General features: G+C 53.3%; 1 protein-coding gene across 1 annotated transcript in view; it reads left to right on the top strand.

Annotated features, from left to right (window-relative positions):
• Positions 1-283: 283 nt before the first annotated feature.
• The window catches only part of MAP2K6 (mitogen-activated protein kinase kinase 6), a 45,656-nt gene continuing 26,173 nt past the window's right edge, over positions 284-19,766 (top strand). The window contains exon 1 of the mRNA XM_066332332.1: positions 284-336. Coding sequence (XP_066188429.1) covers positions 321-336 — 16 coding nt within the window. The 5' untranslated portion in view covers positions 284-320. The remainder of the gene's footprint in view (positions 337-19,766) is intronic.

Below are 19,766 nucleotides of genomic sequence, written 5' to 3'. Positions count from 1 at the left end.
GGAGGCCGGGGCGCCCGCCCCGGCCCATCATGTAGGTGCAGCCGCGCCGGCCCCGCGCCAGCCGCGCAGGGACCCCCGCCCCCGGCCCGGCCCGGCCCGGTTCGGCCCGGCCCGGCCCGGCCCGGCTCGGCTCGGCGCGTCCCGAGCCCCCCGCGCCGCCCAGGCGGGAGCGCGCGCGCGGCGTTCCGGGGGGGGAGCGCGCTGCTCGCATCTTTTGTGTGTGTGTGTCGGGCGGCTCGCCCCTGGCGGGAGCGGCGCGGGGGAAAGGCTCTTTGTGCGCGCTCCCTCCCCCCCCCCCCCTCACGGCCCGGCGCGGGACGATGTCTCAGCCCCGAGGTGAGCGCGGCGTGCACGCGCGTGGCCGCTGGAGCGCGCGTGCGTTTCCGCGGGTGCAGCCCCCCGCGCGCGTGTGCGTGTGCGCGTGCAACGGGGCTGCGGGCGCGCGCGCTCGTGCAACTCCGGGGTGCGTGTGCGCGCGCGTGGGGGGTGTCGCGTGCACGCGCGCGCGCGCGAGTTCGCTCGTGCAACTTGCTCGTGCAACCGTGTGCACGCGCGGGTGCAGCCGGAAAGGGGGGGGGGGGGTTTTGCAGGCGCGTGCAACCGCGCGTGCATGCACGGGTGCGCGTGCACGCACGGGTGCGCGTGCACGCGCGTTTGCACGCCCGCGCTTTTCCCCCCGGGGGGTCGTCGCCTGTCCCCGGTGCATTTCCCAGTGCATTTCCCGGTGCATTTCCCGGTGCAGCCCCCGGTGCATTTCCTGCACGGCCCGAGAGCCCTCGGGCCGCCTTTGGCACGGCCGGGAACACGGGACGGGTGTTGCAGGAGCAGCAGCTGCAGCCGGGGCTCGGAGCGGGGGGTTAAAGCAAAGAAAAAAAAAAAAAAAAAGCCAACAACAACAACAACAAAAAACTTTCAAACAAGTCCGCGAGGGAGATGAAAGGTGAAACTGGAGTGGAGTTACCAGGAATTAAATATATACCTATGTTTCCATGGGAAAGTATTGTTCTCGTGCCAGCGCTGAGATCATTTTCCACCCATTTCTCTCTCTCTCTCTCTCTCTTTCCCCCTCTGCCCTGTAATATTTGGTAACTTTTTGGTCGGAGGCAGCGCTGGGGTTTGTCACAGCAGCACGCTCCGAGCGTGCAAAAAGGCAGGAATGGAGCGTTTTGGAACCGCAGGGACCCGGGAGCGTTTTGGAGCTGCAGGAATGGAGCGTTTAGGAGCTGCAGAAGGGCAAAAGTTGAGAATTTCGGCGTTTGCAAAAAGACAGGAATTGGGGCATTTTGGAGCTGCAGAAGTGGAGAATTTCCAGTTGTGAAAGGGCAGGAATTGGGCATTTTGGAGCTGCAGAAGTGGAGAATTTTGGAGTTGCAAAAGAGCCGGAATGATGCATTTTGGAACTGCAGGAATTATGCATTTTGGAGCTGCAGAAAGGCAGGAGTCGAGCGTTTAAGAGCTGCAGGACTGGAGCATTTAGGAGCTGCAGAAGTTGCAAATTCAATTGCAAAAAGGGGCAGAAATGGAGCATTTAGAAGCTGCAGAAGTTGCAAATTCAATTGCAAAAAGGGGCAGAAATGGAGCATTTAGGGGCTGCAAAAATTGGGCATTTGTGCAGCTGCAGGGACCGAGCATTTTGGAGCTGCAGAAGTTGAGAACTTCGGAGCTGCAGAAAGGCAAACCCTGAGCGTGGAGGAGCTGCGAAAGGGCAGGAGTTGAGCCCCGAGGAGCAGCGGGAGGGGGTTTGGGAAGGGGACGAGCAGTGATTTATTTCCGCCAGCGTGGTGGTGCTGCTGGTGGTGGCAAAGAGCAACTCCGGCTCTTCGCTTTTTTAACTCTCTGCTTATTCCGGAGCGGCTCTGCCTTGTGCCCTTGCAAGGAAGGGCAGGGTGGGAGGAGGTGGAGAATTTAATATTGCAAAAATGCTGCGGGAATGCAACAGCCCCTGCACGGAGCAGGCGGGGAGAGCTTTTAAGGAGGAGCTGCTGAGGCCATTCATTGGGAAAATAGATGCCCATGTGTCAGCGAGCGGCCGCACAGATGCAGCTTTCGGAGCTTTTTGGAAGTGCACGGGCTGGGATGTTGCAGCTTGGCTCTGCCTGCATCCTGCAGCCCTCGTGCATATTTGGGATTTAGCAGAGGAGCAGGTCCCAAACTGGGTTTGGAGCTGCCTGGTGTTGTGTTTATTTGTTGGTGTATTCCCACTAAGCCGTCTGCGGAGTCTTCCACAATAATCCTTGCGAAGGGACGACGTCGGGGAAGGAGGTGCCTGCACAGCTCTTGCCACACAGTTTTGTTTTTTTTTTCTCCCCCTCTTTGTCAAAGAAAAAAAAAAAATGTAAAGTTGTTGTATAATTTATTCCTAATTTGGGTTTGCTGCAGTCATCTTTTCCAGGCGAGCAGGGAATTGTCAAAGTTTCCGATGCGAAGCGCCAAGGAAGTTTGATAATGCGGGATTGGACCTGGTGGTACCCAGAGGACTCTGCCCCAGGCTGGAGGGTCCCTGGGACACCCTTGGGGGGGACAGGGGGTCCCCAAAACCCCTGGGGGTGGCACAGGCTGAGGTGGTGACAGGCAGGGAGCGACCTGTGCTGGTGGCCCTGCAGAGGTACTGAGTGTCCCCAGCACCAGAGCAAAGGGAAGATGGAAGTAGCCAACCCACAAAACATGATCTCAATGAATGGCATCATTCTTGACTCCCTTTGCCGTCCTCCTGGCTCTCTGCAGCCCCAGTGCCTGCATTCCTGGCACAGAGAACTTTCCCAAGTTCAGCTGTTGAGGCCAGGCTTTTGCAGGGGAAGGGGTTTCAGCTCCAGAGGTGGTGTTCATTTGGGGTAACCTGCATTTCGGGATCACCTTTCATGTGTTGCACAGAAGGTTCCTCAGCAGCTCTGGAAAATACAGCCCAGAGCCCCAGCCAGCTGCTGAGCCCTCTGCCTGCTTTGAATCCTTTCCAGAGTTGTTCTGAGAATTTGCCAGAGATTATTTTTTTTTTTTTTATTTGATGCAGCGTGTCAGGGGAACATGTGAGCAGCAGAGTTGTTCTTATTCCCTGCCAGGAATCCCACCTGCTTCAGGGAGACCCTACCTGTGCCATGCAAAAAAAAACCAGGGGGAGAATCTGCTTCCTGCACAATCTGTGAAGGTTGAAACTCTCCCTGGAATTCAGAAACAACGCTTTTCTTCTGGCCTTTTCTGTAGCAGGAATGAGCAGATGCCTCCAGCGTTGTGGTCACCTGTCCCCTGATGGGCTCCCTGAGGCTCCATCCCAATACACAATACACCCCTGCATTTCATCCTGTTCCCACCTTCATTCCCTATTGGAAGCTGCAGACTGGGGTTGGTTTTTTTTGTTGTTGTTGGAGGTAGCAACCCAAATCAGCTTTTTCCTGCAGCACAGCAGGTTCCTGCAGCCTGTTCCTCACCTTCAGAGATGAGGCTGCTGTGGCCAGCAGGGCCTTGATGTTGATGGGAGCTCAGGAGTTGAATCCTTGCCCAAATCCAGCCCGTTTGGCTGTCATGACTAATAGGATGTTATTTTGGAAGAGGAGGGGGGGAAAAAGAACCCAAAAAACCCAAACGGAAGTCCATATTCATTTCAAGCCAAGCACAGTCTGGGGCTGTAAATCCCAACTCTGGTGACAGCAGACAGATCCAAGAGTCTCCTAAATTCCTTGCAATGGGGGGAATTATTCCCTAGCAAAGCCCACGTGGGAGAAACCACCTGCAAACATGCAAATTTCTCCACTGAAATAAGAAAAGAGAAGGGGGAGCAGCGCCCATGGGAGCACTGATTCATAAATACATTGAAATGATGTTTGAACCCAGTCTTGCTGCCCGTTGGTCTCACACCTAAACCTCAGAGCCTGTTGCTCCAAACACAATTCCCAGTGCTCCGGCTGCAAAGGGAAGCTGGGATTATGAGCAGCACATCCCACGTGATGCTGGCTGAGCGTGCACCCTATGGACTTTGACCAAAGGCCCTGCACCTACTCCAAAGACCACGATTTTCTGTGAAACACTCTTGTTTTCCCCAGCCAGAGGTCTCGGTGGAGCAGCCGTAAAGCCGCAGCGTTAGTTGTTGTTGGGGTTTGGGGGTTGATTTTTTTTTTTGTTTTTTGTTTTTTTTGCAGCCCTAGGTAGGTGGCAGGTTGTTGCTGGTGTAAGATTAACCTGCGAGCAGCTCCTGTGGGTTGTGCAATGTGCATTTTGCCTCATCAGCACCACCTCAGCCTCTCCCCACTCACACGCTCCCGTGACACAGGCGCTTGGCAAGGGCACAGCAGTGCCACGGTCAGCCAGGTGCAAGCCCAGCAAAGCCTGGGCTAGCAGCACAGTTCAGCTCCAGTGGGTGATTTATTTCTAATTAATTAATTAAATTTTATTTTTTTTTTAAGGGCGCCCTGTTGAATCCAGTTTTGGTGCAAGGGGCTGGAGGTGCCCGTGTGCCTACTTTGGCTTAAGAGGGACCATTTCTAAACATTTCTAAACATTTCTAAAGAGGTGTAAAAACCTCCTGGGTGCCAGGCTGGAGGAATCACCCAGCTCGGGAAGAGCAGAATGTGGTTGGGGCAGAAAGTGGCTGGAGATGAACCAAAGCACTGCTGTGCCCAGGTGAGGCAGAGGAGCTGAGCCCTGCGTTGTCCTGAGGAGGTGTTTGCCCTGTCCCAACACCACAGGTCACACAGTAGCTCCCTGGTGCTACCCAGCCTCTTGGTAGGGACAGGACATAAATATTTAAAAGCTCCAACTCGAAGCAATTCTAGCAGTAAAAGTGCTGAGTTGCAGGAAGAAGGGAGCAGAGAGCTGAGTGCTCCTGCCAGGCTCCTCTGTGCCACCCTGAGAGTGGCTCCTTTTTTTGTTGTTGTTTTTGTCACCAAAAACCTCGGGGCATCCTCAGGGGTGAATTCCCTGCCCTGACACGGGCTGCTGAGGTGAGGCAAATGATGCTCCATGAAAAGCACGGGAGTGTTTTTTTGGAGGGATGGGACACTTCACGTGGAGCCACAGAAGGTGCTTACAGCAGTTGAAAATACACAAATGTCTAAAAAGTTGCCTTTGTGCCCCAAAGAATGCCTGTGTTTGTTGTCACTTGGGCCTTTTCTCTTTCTGAAAAGAGCTGTGACAGCACCTCTAGGAGCCTCTCTGAGAAGGACTGGAAACAAACACACCTGAGAAAAGATTCTTTTTTTTTTGTTAAGCTGGAGAAAGAATAGCGTGGGAGTTTTGTCAGCACAGGAGCGGGGATGCTTTTCCATCCCTCTGCAAATGCACTTGGACGCCCAAAGCTTCTTCCCCTGGTCACTGTGGTGCTTCCCAGCCCTGCCCCAAGGGGTTCACCCCATGAACTTGCATTGCTGATGCTGCTGCAGAGGTAAAGCTGTGTCCCTCACAGGGAGTGGGGACACAGGGCAGGTCCCAGCTGAGATGGCAGCGGGTGGCACAAGTATTCCATTCTGAGTAAGGATTACTCACCAGGAGTCCCTTCCTGCTGTCACCCTCGTTTTGGGGGGACCTTTTTGGGGTGCATTTGCAGGTTGGCAGCGTGGCCACCAGCAGCATCATGAGATGAAATGTGGAGTCAGCCTCCAGTGGCCAAAATTGCAGGAGAGTTCTTCTCGTTCGAGCTGCGGACAGGGCTATAATTAAAAAAAAAAATCTGTTTCGTTACCTGTGGAGTTCCTTGGGGCCTGTCTGGGGATAGTTTAAAGGATTAGCATTATCAGCTCGAGCAGTGTTAGCAGGGGAGCAGATCCAGGAGGCTGGAGCTGTGCCATGTCAGATATTCTGGGCTGTGGTGGCCAAGTGGTGAAGGCCATTCGGTGCAATTTCCATCTCTGCTCGTTGCGCAAAAAGTTGGGGCTTTTTTTAAATTTTTTTTTTTTTTTTGGTGCTTTTGTCTTCCAAATCCACAATACTCTGCACTTGACCAGTGTGAATGGAAAACTGACTCCTGCTCACTAAAAAGCAGGTTAGAGTTGGGAAGTCTGGGGCTGTTGCTTGTCGGGCTTTCTCCTTGCCTCAAAGCCAGGATTAATCCCATCCTTCAAATCTCCCCATCCTTTTACTTTAGGGATTCCAAACACAGAAGGTTCATCCTCTGCAATGAACCAGGGAAGTCTCTGGGGTGCTAAAGCATTTCTGAGTCATCTTGCCTTTGGATGTGGTGCAGAGGGATTCTAAGCATCCTCAGCTCCAAGAGGCCACTGGTGCGTCCTGGTCCCCTGGGGCTGTCAGAGCTCTGGCAAATCCCTCTGGATTTGCATCCCATCCTCAAGCAGGAGCCTGGATTTGTAGGGGCAGGCTCAGGGCTAGGAGCTGCTCTGGCCACATCCCCCAGTTGGAGCAGTGGCTGTGGCTTGTTGGGCTGCAAAAAATCTGAGTCCTGTGAAGCCCAGTGCAAACAACCTCTGCAGCTGGGGTAGGGTTTCACATTTAAAGAGAAAAAGCTTTTTTTTTTTTTTTTTTTTTTTTTTCCCCTATTCGAGCAGGAAAACTTCACAGAGCTGAGCTGATCCAGTTTCTTGCTGGTGCTGTTTTGTTAGCCTACTTAGCCTGCAATTTTATAATCAAGGCTGGGTTTGCTTAGCCTGCACCCGGGCACATCAAAACTCGTGAGAAGAGCTGAAGCCTGAGCAGCAGCCACTTTTACTGCATTCAGATGAAAACAGCGTGAGGGGAGGGGGAAAAATTAAAAGAAAAAAAGAGAAAAGAAAGAAAAAACCCAGCAGAAGTTGCAGATGAGATGCCAAAGATAAGGCAGCAATAGAAAATCAGTGCAGGAGTCAACACTTCAGTGTGTCTGCAAGAAGAGGCCTTTAATGAAGGCTGAGTCAGCACGGACTCGGGAGCTGCTTTTTGAAGGGGAATCTTTTTTTCTGAACAAAAAAAAAATGTAATTGCACTCGATGAAGAATGCTTATCAGTGCCAAATGGCCTCAGAGCATCGTGTGGCTGCTCTGTGCGAGTCCCAGAGTGTTTTTGTGCCTGTGTTCATCCTGCAGTGGGGGCTGAGCCCCGACTTCCCTCACTCCTGGGTTTTCAGCAGGGCTTGTTTCACACTCAAGCAACAAGTTATAAAAATTACAGCTTCACTCCGTGGTAGCATTCCTCTTATAAATGTTTATTGCTTCTCCAGTAGTTCAAGGTCAGATATAGAAAATGACTCAAAAGTCTTTTTTGTTGTTCTGACGGCTCTAAAATGATGGAAGGTCCAATCCAGCACAGACAAACCTTCCCAGAGACCTGGCACCAAAAGGGAAGGGAGAAAGAATATTCTAAAGGCAACCCCAAAAGTAAGTTTGGATTAGATATTAAGAAAAAAAACACCTATTTCCAGTGAGGGTGGTGAGGCACAGGGTCTCCAGAGTGGCTGTGGCTGCCCCATCCCTGGAAATGTCCAAGGCTGGGTTGGACAGGGCTTGGAGCAGCCTGGAAGATGCCTGTGGAATGAGACGAGCTTTAAGGTCTCTTCCAAGCCAAACCATTCCATGTCTGGGAGATTCTTTCCCTGGATTTGCTGTCACCTCTTTGGTGAGCAGCAGCCAGAACCTGCTGGAGTGACTACCTGGAGTCCCTGCAGGTAGGAGGGGACACAATCCCTGCCACAATCCCCGCCAGGGCAGGCCACACGGGCTCAGAAGGTGCTTTTGGCAGCAGCTCTGCCTGCAGGGTTGGTGCAGCACCAGGCACAGCTCCTCCTTGCAGGGCACCTCTCCAGCGCTGGCAGCTGCCCCCGAGTTAGAGCCACGCTTCCCAGCTTGGATTTCAGCACAGCCCCTTTTTCCTAAGGCTGCTTTAATTGCCTGCAATCAGGGTCTCCGGTGCTGCAGAAGTATGGAGAAATAAAACCCAGTCTGGCTTTGTGAGGGCTGGGATTGATTTCTTCTCCCAACCAGCTGATGCTGTGACCTTTCAGGAAGGAGCTGTCAGCCTGTGGGGTTTGTGCATGTGACTGCTCTGGGCTTTAAACACAAGATGTGGGATATTTATTGTGGTTTTATCCCAGGAGAGGAGCACCTGTAGGAGCTGAGAATAGCTAAAGGAAGAGACAGGGACTTTACACGCTGTCATCAAAATGCCAAAACCCCTTTGGGCTAAGCTACGTCTTAAGTAGATTTGTTTAAGCGCTTGACAAAAACGCCTGGAGCAGAAGTCCAAGGCACAGCACGGGGCTCTGGCAGCCCTGAGGGTGCAGAGGGTCACCCCAAACCCCCAGGAGGAGGTCAGCCTCTGGCCAGCTGTGAGCCAGAGGTGCAGACACAGGGCTGACCCTGATTTCCTGGCAGCTTTGGCAGCAGCACCAGCACAGGGAAGCTGCTGCCCCTAAACCCGAGCTCCGCTGAATTTTGGGATGTGGAGTGCGGATAAATCCTGCAGTCAGTGCCCTCGTGCAGGTTTTGCTGCTCTGAAGAGAAAGATGCTGCTGGTTAAGGCAAAAGTTCCCTCCCAAGCGGACTTTGCTACTTAACCGTGTTAATTAAATGCTTTCAGAAACCACAAGATTGACCTTCGCTGCTTGCCCACGGATTTTTCTCTCATTTCACAAGCAGAGGGTTGTCAGAGTGGCCTATTAAAGGAGAAGAAAGGCAATGTTCTAATACTGTCGGGGTTTGACCTGTTCCAAAGTGTTTTTCTGCATTTTAATTCCTGAGAGATGAAAACCACAATCCCCTAACGACCTGCCAGGAGAAACCAGGCTGAGTCAGGGAGCTCTTGGTTGAAATAAGGAAGAAAATCTGATAAAACGGTGAACATACTTAAAATTTAAGGTTTTTTTAGGTATCTATGCAATATGCCAAGACAACCATCATATCTCCAGGTCCTTGTGCATCTCTGTGATAATGGAATTGTCTTTTGGGAGAGACCCTCTAGAAAAAAAAAAAAAAATAAAAGGCAAAGAACACAGGCTCTGACTTCCTTACCTCTCCCAAGGACAGCAGCAATTTGCTCATGGCTAATAAAACTTTGGAACGTCTCCACAGGAAAAAAAGAAAAAAAAAAAACCTGGATCCCTGCCAAGCAATCAATTCCATAAATTAACCAGCAGAGCAGATCGTGCCTTGCATGGAAGGACATCCCCCATCCCAGAGCAGCCCCTGAGAGCAGCATCAGAACTGGAGGGAGAGCCCAAAATAGCCCCTGGCAGCTGGGGAAGGGTGACACAGGCAGGGGTGACCAGGAACAAATCGCTTTGTGGAGACAAGAAATGAAAAGAATTCTTCACTGGGAGAGTGGCTGGGCACTGGGATGGTCTGCCCAGGAGGTGGTGGGTCACTGGGGATGTGTTTAACAGAGCCTGGATGTGGTGCCCAGTGCCAGGGTTTATTTGGGGAGGTGGTGGTGGGTCATGGGTTGGACTCGATGGTCTCAAAGGGCTTTTCCAGCCTGGGTCATTCTGTGGTTCTGTGGAATGAGACAGGGCTGAAGAGAGAAGGCAGAGAGGAGAAGACCCCAGGGCTTCTGCAGGGAATGTGCCCTGGGGATGTCCCCTTGCTCAGAGCTACCTGAGCTCCTCAGGCTTCCTCCCAGCACCACTTCAGCTCCATTCATGTCCCCAGCAGCTTCCTTCAGAGCCAGGCATGCCTTTTTTTTTTTTTTTTTTTTTCCTCTTTCCTTTTTTTTTATAATTCTTTCCCCTCAAAAACATTTGGTACTTCCCCTGCAAGAAACCAGGAGCTTTCTGTGTGATAAGGGGCTGGAACAGCTTCCTGCAGAAGGGGAGAATTCCTCCTCTGGCTCTTCCTGCACTGAGCCAGAACAATGCCAGCGCTTCCAGCATCTCTTTACCTCGGATAATCTCATTTAGAGCCCATCCTGTGCGAGCATCTCCTGCCAAGGGGGGCTGCTTTTCCAACAGTTTGCTTTAAAAAAGGATTTTTTTTAAAAAAGGCAGGAGCAATCTTGGGCTGATGCAGAGCAGGGCTCTGTTTGAAACAGTAGAGGCTGAAGAATTTTTTCTTTTTGCCCTTAAAGGAGAGGCTAAATAGGATTCTTTATTTTTTCCTGTCTTCATTCTGAAAGTGCACGTGGTAAACTCAGAGCATCCAAGTCTTCTTGCAGGACTCAGTGGGACTGAATGTGCCTGGTTGGGATTGAGCACACACAGATAAGAATTTACAAGGTTGGGATGTATTTTGTCCTGGTTGCTAAGTGGGGTGGACATTATGGATCTGTGGGGATGATTTATGTTATCCTGCTTCTCTTGGTTACTTTTTCCCTCACTCTGTTTCTGCTTTCAGTTTTTTCCCAGTTCTGCTGGTGCACGTGGAAAGCAGTCTCCTTTTTGGGAGTGTGTGTGTCTGAGTGAAGCTGCAGCCTCAAACCTCACATGGGGCATTCTGTAGAGGCTTTGACAGAAAGGCTCATAAAGGGAACTTTGTGTTTTCAGCTTCTGCTTTAGAAAGCTGGGTGCAGAGATGTGACCTGATGGGCTTTGATCCATGTGGACATATGTAGAGAGGAAAAAAAACCAAAAACCTTCCCACTTGTGTCTCTTTATTGGGAGGACAAGACTTGCTGTCACAAGTCTGTCGCAGCGCTGTGCTGCCGTGGGTTTTGGAAGTGTGCTTTCCAAATTGAGATAAAATTGCATGATAAAACCCGGGAAAAGGCTTTTGTGCTTTCTGTGTGAGTTTATATGCCAGACGAGCCAACGTGTGCCCTTCAGCCTGGAGGAGACTGAGGAGAGGTCTCAGCAATCTGCAGCTCCAGTCTGTGTTCTCTGTGACAGCGACAGGACTCAGGCAATGCAGGAGCTGTGTCACTGGGATTGGGATGGATTTTAGGGCGAGGTTCTTCCCCCAGAGGGTTCAGGCACTGCCCAGGCTCCCAGGGAATGGGCACAGCCCCGAGGCTGTGAGCTCCAGGAGTGTCTGGACAATCTCCCAGGGACAGGGTGGGGTTTTGGGGTGTGTGTGCAGGGCCAGGAGCTGCACTGGCTGATCCTGATGGGTCCCTTCCAGCTCAGGTGGATTCTGAGCAGGTGTCTGGCAGGTCGTGCTCTCTGACCTCTGCCTTGAACGGGTTTGAACTTGCAAGAGCCTCCCTGGCAGCTGCCTGCACCTTGCCCTGCGCAGCCTGGAGCTGCTGGAGCCTCTCTCCTGTGCCAGGTGATGGTGCAGCAGCTCCAGTCCTGCCCTCCCTGTGGCCCTGAGCTCCTGGCACAGCCCTGGTGGCTGCTGGCAGTGCCATCAGCAGGGGGACAGCTCCTGCCAGGAGCTCCTGGCCTGCCCAGAGCTGGGACAGTGCCCAGAGCTGCACTGCTGGAGCCCTGGGTGGTGCCAGGGCTCACAGGGGATGCACGTTTGGGTTTCCTGCAGTTCTCATGGCTTCTCCCTGGGAATGGTGTTCCTGGGTGTGTTTAAAGTAGGACCCACACGTTTGCTGGAGGCATTGCCAGCAGAGGGAGCAGGAGCTGGTTCCTGCCCTCTGCACAGGTCAGAACTGTGAAACCCCACCTTTCATAACTGAGGTATAAAAATAAGCAGGCAAGCTCTTACATCATCAAGGAATAGCAAGAGAGCTGTGTGATGGTGTGGCACAAAGGCAGGATGATCAAAGCCTTCACCATGTTGAAACTTAATCACAACATTTGGCTGAACCTTTTGCCAAAATTCCCCGTGACAAAATGCAGGGAGGCAGATCCTCTCCTTCCATGCCACAGCTGCTGGTGTTGTGGTGTTCATCTCGTGAAGGAAAACTCTGGGCAAAGTTGCCACCTGATTTGTGACCTGCACATGGATTAGCACAGCCCTCCTGTCATCAGGGCCTTCTGCAGAAGGTGAAGATGCTCAATAAAGAAATGGCTTGTGGCACCATCTTCTCTTTCCATGGGTATTCCCGTTTGGCTCTAAAAGTTATTGATATTTAATAACCCAAAGCGTGACCAAATCAATGGGCAGGTTTCTCTCTGTGGAGCACAAATGGCCCATTTTACCCCAAGGTGTCTTTACTCATGAGCAGAAAATGATAAGTCCCAAGTTTTACATGCAGAGCATCAGCAGGAGATGTCTGCTGGCAGTGCAGCTGAAATGTCCACATTTACAATGTGCTGAACAAACCCAACCTGGGCTTGGTAAAACAAGACTCCCGTGGCTGCCTGGAGCCCCTGGTAACAGAAAGAAAACTCTATTGCCTCACATTGCCCTGGTTGGGTTTTCTTCCAGCCTGCTGTGGGGGTGATGGCACCAGGACAGGGATCACCCCTCAGGGGTGAGCAAAAAGCCTCTCTGGGGAGCAGTGGGGCTGCAGTAGGTGTGGGAAGCAGGAGCTGGAGGATAAATCTCTGTGCACGCTCCTCTGGGGACAGTGACACCCCCATAGGGGTCATTCCTGACCCAATCACACCCCTGGGATATCCAAGCCCTGCTTCTCCCACGTTTAAACCTCCTGATTCCTTTGGGCTGGACAAGCCTCAGCATTGCCCACGGAGCTTTGCCAGTGGCAGCATTGGGAGGGTGGTGGTGACACACCAGTGTCCCTCCTGGAGCTGTCAGCCTGTCCCTTTTGGGGCTGAAAGCTGTAACCAAAGGTGCTGCAGCTAAGCCAGGAGGCTGGCACTGCCTTTTTCACACCCCTGATCCAGCCCAGCCTGGCACTGGGGCCAAACTGATGGGAAGGTGAGCTCAGACTGAGTGCTTCAGTGTGAGCAAGGCACAGAGCCCTCCCAGCTGTGCCTGCAGCAGCGAGCGGGTGACAATGTCACCTTCCTTTCCATTTGCATTTCCCAGTGCTGGCAGCACAGCTGACAGCTCCAGGAGGCTCTGGGTGCTGGCACTGCAGCCAGGGCAGAGGCAGGAGCTGCTCTGTGTTTTCAGACAGCTCCCTCTGTGCTGTTTCTAAACCCCTTTTTGCAGGATCCTCTGGGAGAAAATCCCCAGCTGCAGCCAGGTTAAAAACCCAATACTGGGACTGGAGAGAGACCTTGAGCAAAAACGTGTCTGTGGGGTGTCTGCTGCGAGTGCGTCTTTGTCACCCCAAGGAAATTGGGGTTTGGGGCTCCACGTGGCAGTGGGGAAAGGAGTTCAACTTGGTGATGTGAATCCCTTCCAACTCGGGATATTTATAATTACCTGGGGTGGGTACTTTAGTGTTGGGGATGTACAGAAGATTTTTAGCTGGGCTGGGGCTCATGGATTTCAAGCAAATCCTGCTCCTCTTGTGGCTGAGGCAGATGGAGCACCTGCTTTTGTGTTAAATATGGGACAATTGCTGCTGCCTGCTCAGGATTGCTGTGGGAAGCTGGTCAGAGTCCCGTGGTGGTGTTCAGGGGTGAAATCTTGGTGGGTGAGGGGGAATAAAAAAAATCAAGTGTATACTTGGGATATCTATACTTGGATATATCGGGGTATATATTGTATACTGGGAGTGATGCCCAGCTGATGGGCAAACCTGCAGCATCCCCTCAGTTCACCCACTGGTCTGGGAGCTTCATCCCTTCATCCATGGGGAGCACCCACTGGCGTGGCAGGGTCCCTGGGGTGACATTTTAGGGAGCAGAGCCCTCCGTGCCTGCTGTCAGAGGGGCAGAGCCAGGCACAAAGCCACGACCAGCCACACTGCAGGAATATTTGGGAAGCTCTCGGCTCTCTGTGCTGCTTTTGCCCTGCTGGCAGGTGTGGGAGGTGTCTGTGCCCCTGGCCACATGTCACCTGTGCCCATCCTGTGCCCATCCTGTGCCCACCTCCTGCTCTGCCACGGCCAGGTGCTCTTTGGCACGGGGAAAACAGACACCCAGCAGCAGCAGCAAAAGCAGCCTCGTCCTCCAAATCCTCCTGCACAAAAGCCCTTTTGTTCTCCGGGTGAATTCCAAGAGCTTTTCTGCAGTTTTTGGTTCCAGCAAACTCCCACTGCAAGAAGACAGGCTGAAAACAAAGTGGCAGCGAAATGAAAAGTCCCTCGTAAAAAAAAAAAAAAAAAAAACCAAAAAAAAACCCCAAAAAACTGCCCAGGGCTGGAGGCTCTTTTCTAACAGCTTCCCTGGCCTGCAGCTCCTGTGGATTTCCTGATTGGAGATCAGCAGCAAAAGAAACAGGCTCTGGGATGAGGAGGCAGTGAAACCTTGGCAGAGGGAAAATGGGGATTTGTGGGGTGATGGTGCCTGTCCCATCTGCTCACTCCCAGAGCTCCAGTGCTGGGATTTCAGTGCGGGGAGGAGGAGAGACCAGAGGCTCCAGTCCCTGTGTTGCTCTGTAGGATCTCCATCTCCCCAGAGCAGCAGGAGGACGTGGCCATCCCACTGCTGGAGGCCACGAGGGATGCAGCCAGTCACCACGAGGAGCAGAAAACCAAATCCTTTAGGCCACCTCTTGGACCCCAGTAGGATTTCCTTGGACCTTGGCTACATGTTTCTTGCAGCTTCCCTGTCCTGCGGCCGGGAGTGATTTGTGGGATTTGGGGGCTTTTGGGATGGTGTGATGGGAGGAGTGGAAGGGAGGCTTGGGCCACCTGGGAAGTCAAGTTGTTGGGTGGAAAAAGAGTTAAGGAAAGGATGGTGAGAAGAAGGAAGAGGCTTTGGTCCTGATGAGATGCCTGTCAGGCTGTTGGAGATGGAGGGGTGCGTGGCCAGAGGATGGAATTCTGCGTTTTGTGCCTGGAATTCTGCGTTTTGTGCCTGGAATTCTGCATTTTGTGCCTGGAATTCTGCATTTTGTGCTTGGAATTCTGCGTTTTGTGGGCTGCATCCTTTGGCAGCTGCTGAGCTCCTGGCCCATGGGGGTCCCTTGCTTTGGTGGATGTGACTCAGAGCCCACAGCAGCAGCAGAGGTGTTTTTGCCTGGATTCCTCCGTGAGTGCAGCAGGCAGAGGGGACACACAGACAAGGCTCGTGCAGCTCTGGGAGTTGGTGAGATCCTTGTGGGTCCCTTTGCAGCAGGGATGTTTGTGATCTCCGTGTCACCCACGGCCATGGGTGGGTTTATTGGGCCTGAAATTTGAGTGTGCACATTCGGCAAAAAGTTCAGCCAAATACTGGGATTGAGTTTCCACGTGGTGAAGGCTTTGGTTGTCCTGCCTTTGTGCCACACCATCTCGCAGCTCTCTTGCTGTTCTTTAATGATGCAAGAGCTTATCTGCTGATTTTTATATCTCAGTAATTAAAGATGGGATTTTATAGCTCTGACCGGTGCAGAGGGCAAGAACCAGCTGCACCCAGCTGGGAGGAGGGTGATGCTGCTGCTGTCTGCACAGAGGTGCTGCCGTTTGGGAGGAGCTGTGCCCTTTCCCCCAGGCCATCAGAGTCTGGAGCAGCTGGCTGCACGCACCAGATGGGTTCAGCCAGAGTGTCGTAACACTAGTTTTTAATATTCTGCTCTCCCGTGGCCTGTGCTGAGAGCTGGAGGCAGCACTCCTCTATCTCCCACCTCCCATCAGCACCTCAGGGATGAAGGATTTGGGGCTGCTTTGCCTTGCAGCTGCTGTCTGGAGGGAGGCTGGCTGAGCCCCAGGCCGCCTGGCAGGGCAGGGTGTCAGGGGACAGCCTGGCCTTGTCACAGCTGTAGGTGCCAGCGTGGTGCTGGCAGCAGCGCAGCAGGAACTGGGTGGCCCCAACTCTGTTCCCTCAAAGTGGTGCCATGTCTGGGCTGGGAAGGGACATTAACTGGGGAAGGGACATTGTCTGGCAAAGCTGGGTGTTGTCACCTCCCCATCAGCGTCAGGAGGGAGCATGTGGCTGCTCTGTGCTGCTCTCTGAGTGTGATGGAATGGGGCCCTCGGTGTCCCTTTCCTCCCGTGTTGGTTTTCCTGCAGGCCAGCGCTGCAATGGGGCACAGGAAAGCCACTGGGGCACAGCCCAGTTGGGAAGTGAAATCCAAAGTGCTGGAATGTCCCAAACCAATGTGGGAGCCCATGGAACAGCTCAGTGAGGTGTCACAGATGTCCATAGGACACGGAGGATCCTAAACACCCGTACCTGTGGGATCTCCATCACAGCTTCACCTCCAGACTGGCCCTGCGTGCTGGTGTCACACAAAACCTGCTGGGTGGTTGATTATCCCAGTGCTCCCTGCAGGAGGGGCTCAGATTTGTTTGGTGAGGGGTTCCAGGGGGCACAGAACTGTCCCAGAGCTGTGTCAGCTGCTGTCTCCTCCCCAGGGTCCCTGCAGCCTCTCTTTGGGGCATGTCTTAGCACAGGATCTCACATCTGATCTCTATCAAAGCGCCTCTTCCGCTTTAAACTCAGAAGGTCTGAACTCATTCTGAGTTTTGGAAATCCACTCTTATCAGTGACAGCCTCTGGTAACCAAAATGTGCAGATAAACAAGAAGAAATTGCGTCCCTCTGGTTTCGGTGTTGACAAGAGTAACCCAGCAGCCTGCAGCCCTTTTGCAGCGTGTGTTAAGAGGAAAATGGGCAGAGTAACAGAGATTAGCCCGAATCAGGAAATTACCTGCAAAATTGAATTACTGGAGTACAGAGCTTACTGAAAGGAGGGCAAATAGGTCCTGATATTTGCAGAGTTTGGTGACATTTCTGTCCCCGTCTGCGCCGCAGGATCCGCAGATTAAAGCTGCTGGAGTCCGTGTTGCAGAGCTCTCTGCTCTGCCTCCTTCCAGTGTTCCCTTGCCGTGCTGTTCAGAGCTTCTCCTGCTGGAAGCCGCTCTGAGGCGGGCACCGAGCCTTGACCTTGTGATTTTACCTCGCAGCAAAGCCGGAGATCTTTGTCTGGGCTGTGTTTGTGCCTCAGCAGGGCTGACCTGTCAGCCGGGAGCGCGCAGAGCCGGGCCCTGGGACGCAAATAACCCTGGCATTGCTCAACCCCGCCTGCGGTTCACCGGGTGCACCTCGCCGCTGCCTGCGCAGCCCCGCGCTTCCCGTTCGGAGCCTCTCCTGGCCGGGTTTGCTACGGGCTGGAGGGTTGAGTCAGAGGAGCGAGTTCAGCCCTGCGACGGAGAAACCCCGGGGCAACCGCTGGCACGGCTGGGTGCTGGGGAACAGCTGGGTGCTGGGGAACAGCTGGGTGATGGGGCACAGCTGGGTGATGGGGCACAGCTGGGTGATGGGGAACAGCTGGGTGATGGGGAACAGCTGGGTGATGGGGCACAGCTGGGTGATGGGGAACATCTGGGTGATGGGGAACAGCTGGGTGATGGGGAACATCTGGGTGATGGGGCACAGCTGGGTGATGGGGCACAGCTGGATTCAGGCATGTCTGAGTGATGGGACACATCTGGGTGTTGGGACATGGCTGGGTGCTGGAGCACAGTTGGATTCTGGGGCACATCTGGGTGCCAGGAAACATCTGGATGCTGGGGCATGGCTGGGTGATGGGGAACATCTGGGTGATGGGGAACATCTGGGTGCTGGGGTACAGCTGGTTGCTGGGGTACAGCTGGTTGCTGGAGCACAGTTGGATGCTGGAGGCACATCTGGATTCAGGCATGTCTGAGTGATGGGACACAGCTGGGTGTTGGGACATGGCTGGGTGCTGGAGCACAGTTGGATTCTGGGGCACATCTGGGTGCCAGGAAACATCTGGATGCTGGGGCATGGCTGGGTGATGGGGAACATCTGGGTGCTGGAGCACAGTTGGATGCTGGAGGCACATCTGGATTCAGGCATGTCTGAGTGCTGGGGCACAGCTGGGTGTTGAAGCACAGCTGGGTGCTGGGGCACATCTGGGTGTTGGGATGTGGCTGGGTGCTGGAGCACAGTTGGATTCTGGGGCACATCTGGGTGCTGGTGCCCAGGCAGGTGCTGGGACACATCTGGATGCTGGGACACATCTGGGTGCAGGTGCTGGGCATGGCCACCCTCGGGACAGGACAGTGACTGGCATCCCCACCATTCCCATGTGGGTGCTGATGGTGTCTTTGGGGATTTGGGGATCAGTGGTGTGTGGTCACTGGGGCAGCTGTGCCCAGGCCGTGCCAGGCCGTGCTCTTCCCTTCAGGAGCCTTGGGAATTAAACTGGGATTTTAATTCCCGATTTAATAATTTAATGAAACGCAGCATCGCCTGCCCCCGTGGTGTGCCAGTGTTTCAGGGTTTCCTGCTGTGCTCTCATCCTGGTGCACGCTGGAAAAACTCACCACAGCCATAAAAATGCTCTTTCCCTTTCCCTTTCCCTTTCCCTTTCCCTTTCCCTTTCCCTTTCCCTTTCCCTTTCCCTTTCCCTTTCCTTCCCGTGACTCCCGGGGGACAGAAGGGAAAATAAAGGATGCTTTAATCCGGACAGAAAGGTGTGAGTTGCAGTGTGGGCACCGTGCTGTGCCCAGCCCTGGGTGTGCCAGCAGCTCTGTGCCATGCAGAGCAGAGGAGGCTGGAGCTGGGAGCAGCAGCAGGCTCAGCTCCGCTCCCCAGGCAGCCCAGAAATGTTGTTAAGGAAACACATCTCAAGTTTGCCGTTTCCAAGGAGTTGTTGCAAACAGCCCCGAGGGAAGAGACGGCTCAAGGACGTGTGGGGAATGTCCCTGTCCCTCTCAGAGGACACACCATCATCCCTGGAGCATCTCCATTGGCTTCCAGCTGCTCCAGCTGCTGCTGGCAGTGATGGAAGAGCAGCCAGTGGCACTCACTGGCAGGGCTGAGGAGAGAGCAGCTCCCTCAGGTTTGAAAGAGAGAACTAAAGCACAAATCCACCTCATCCTTGTCCCTTGGCCTTTGGTTGAAACTTCTACGGCTTTTAAAGCATATTAAATTCTTTTTGTGGCTACGTGAGGGGTCGGAAATGAGATTTTCAGACTCAACTTTTCCACATTATTGGTGCTTACACGAACACCTGTGTTTTGGTTTTCTCCAGAAACTGGGGCTTGGCTAAAACTCAGCCACTCACCCACCCTGTCCCTGGCACAAAGGGGATTTTGGGCACCTTTACCAAAATGTTACCGAGGCACACAACCCAGCCATGGGGAGAGACCTTCCCTTGTGCCTCCCTGCCACTGTCACCAGCACCTGCCTCCCTGTCACCTGCAGTTCCACCCAAATTTGGATGTCACAGGCATCCAAATCCCAAATCCCTGGGCTGGTGCCACGCTCAGACTGCCCAAATCCCGAAGGGTTTCCCACCCATTTGCAGCCCTGCAGTGGGAGGAGGATGATGGTGCAGGAGCCATCACTCTGGTCGTGGCTGTGGGGATGTGGCCACCAGCGTTTGGGACTACAAACCCCCCAGAAGTGGCTGCCTGAGGGATGTACCCCCCATTTGTGTTGTCTTTGAGGGTTTGGTTTTTATTTCAGCTGGAGTGGAGCCAGAAGGAATGCTCCAGCAGCACGGCTTCTCATTGAGAACACACTTTGTTATCTGGGTGTATTTATATTTTTCAGCCCCAGGCTCTGCTGGTGGCTGTTGTTTAGTCTGCAGTGGGCAGGGTTTGGCTGTGGGGACACCAGGAATGTCCCTGCTCCTCTCCCACTGGGCTGGGGTGTCCCCACGTGTGGGATTCCTGGAGGGGATTTTAAAAACCTTGAAACTTGGGCAGGATTAAAGGCTTTAAAACCTTGAGCACTGGGCGGTGGGGATGAGCTGCTGCTGGGGCAGGTGACAGGACTGCAGGGGATGGCCAAACCCACCCCCAGCCCTCACACTGTGCCAAGGTGGTTTGTGTAACAACCATCAGCATTTGCAAGTATAAATAATGAACCTGCGAGTTGATCTGTAATATTTATTTAAAATTTTTTTTATTTTTTCACTTTGGTGATTTTTGGTCGTTCTGTCGAAGTGTTTTTTCAGTACAAGGTTGCTACACCTACAGCAGCAGTGGCTCCAGGTGACCCTGCTCTGACCTGGCTGTTGTCAGCAGCTTTGAGATCTCTCAGTGTTTGTGTCCAGG

Source organism: Sylvia atricapilla, chromosome 18, assembly GCF_009819655.1.
Source record: "Sylvia atricapilla isolate bSylAtr1 chromosome 18, bSylAtr1.pri, whole genome shotgun sequence".
In the NCBI taxonomy this organism is placed as follows: Eukaryota; Metazoa; Chordata; class Aves; order Passeriformes; family Sylviidae; genus Sylvia; species Sylvia atricapilla.
The sequence above is the reverse complement of the archived record's forward strand: the minus strand, read 5'-3'. Positions and strand labels throughout refer to the sequence as shown.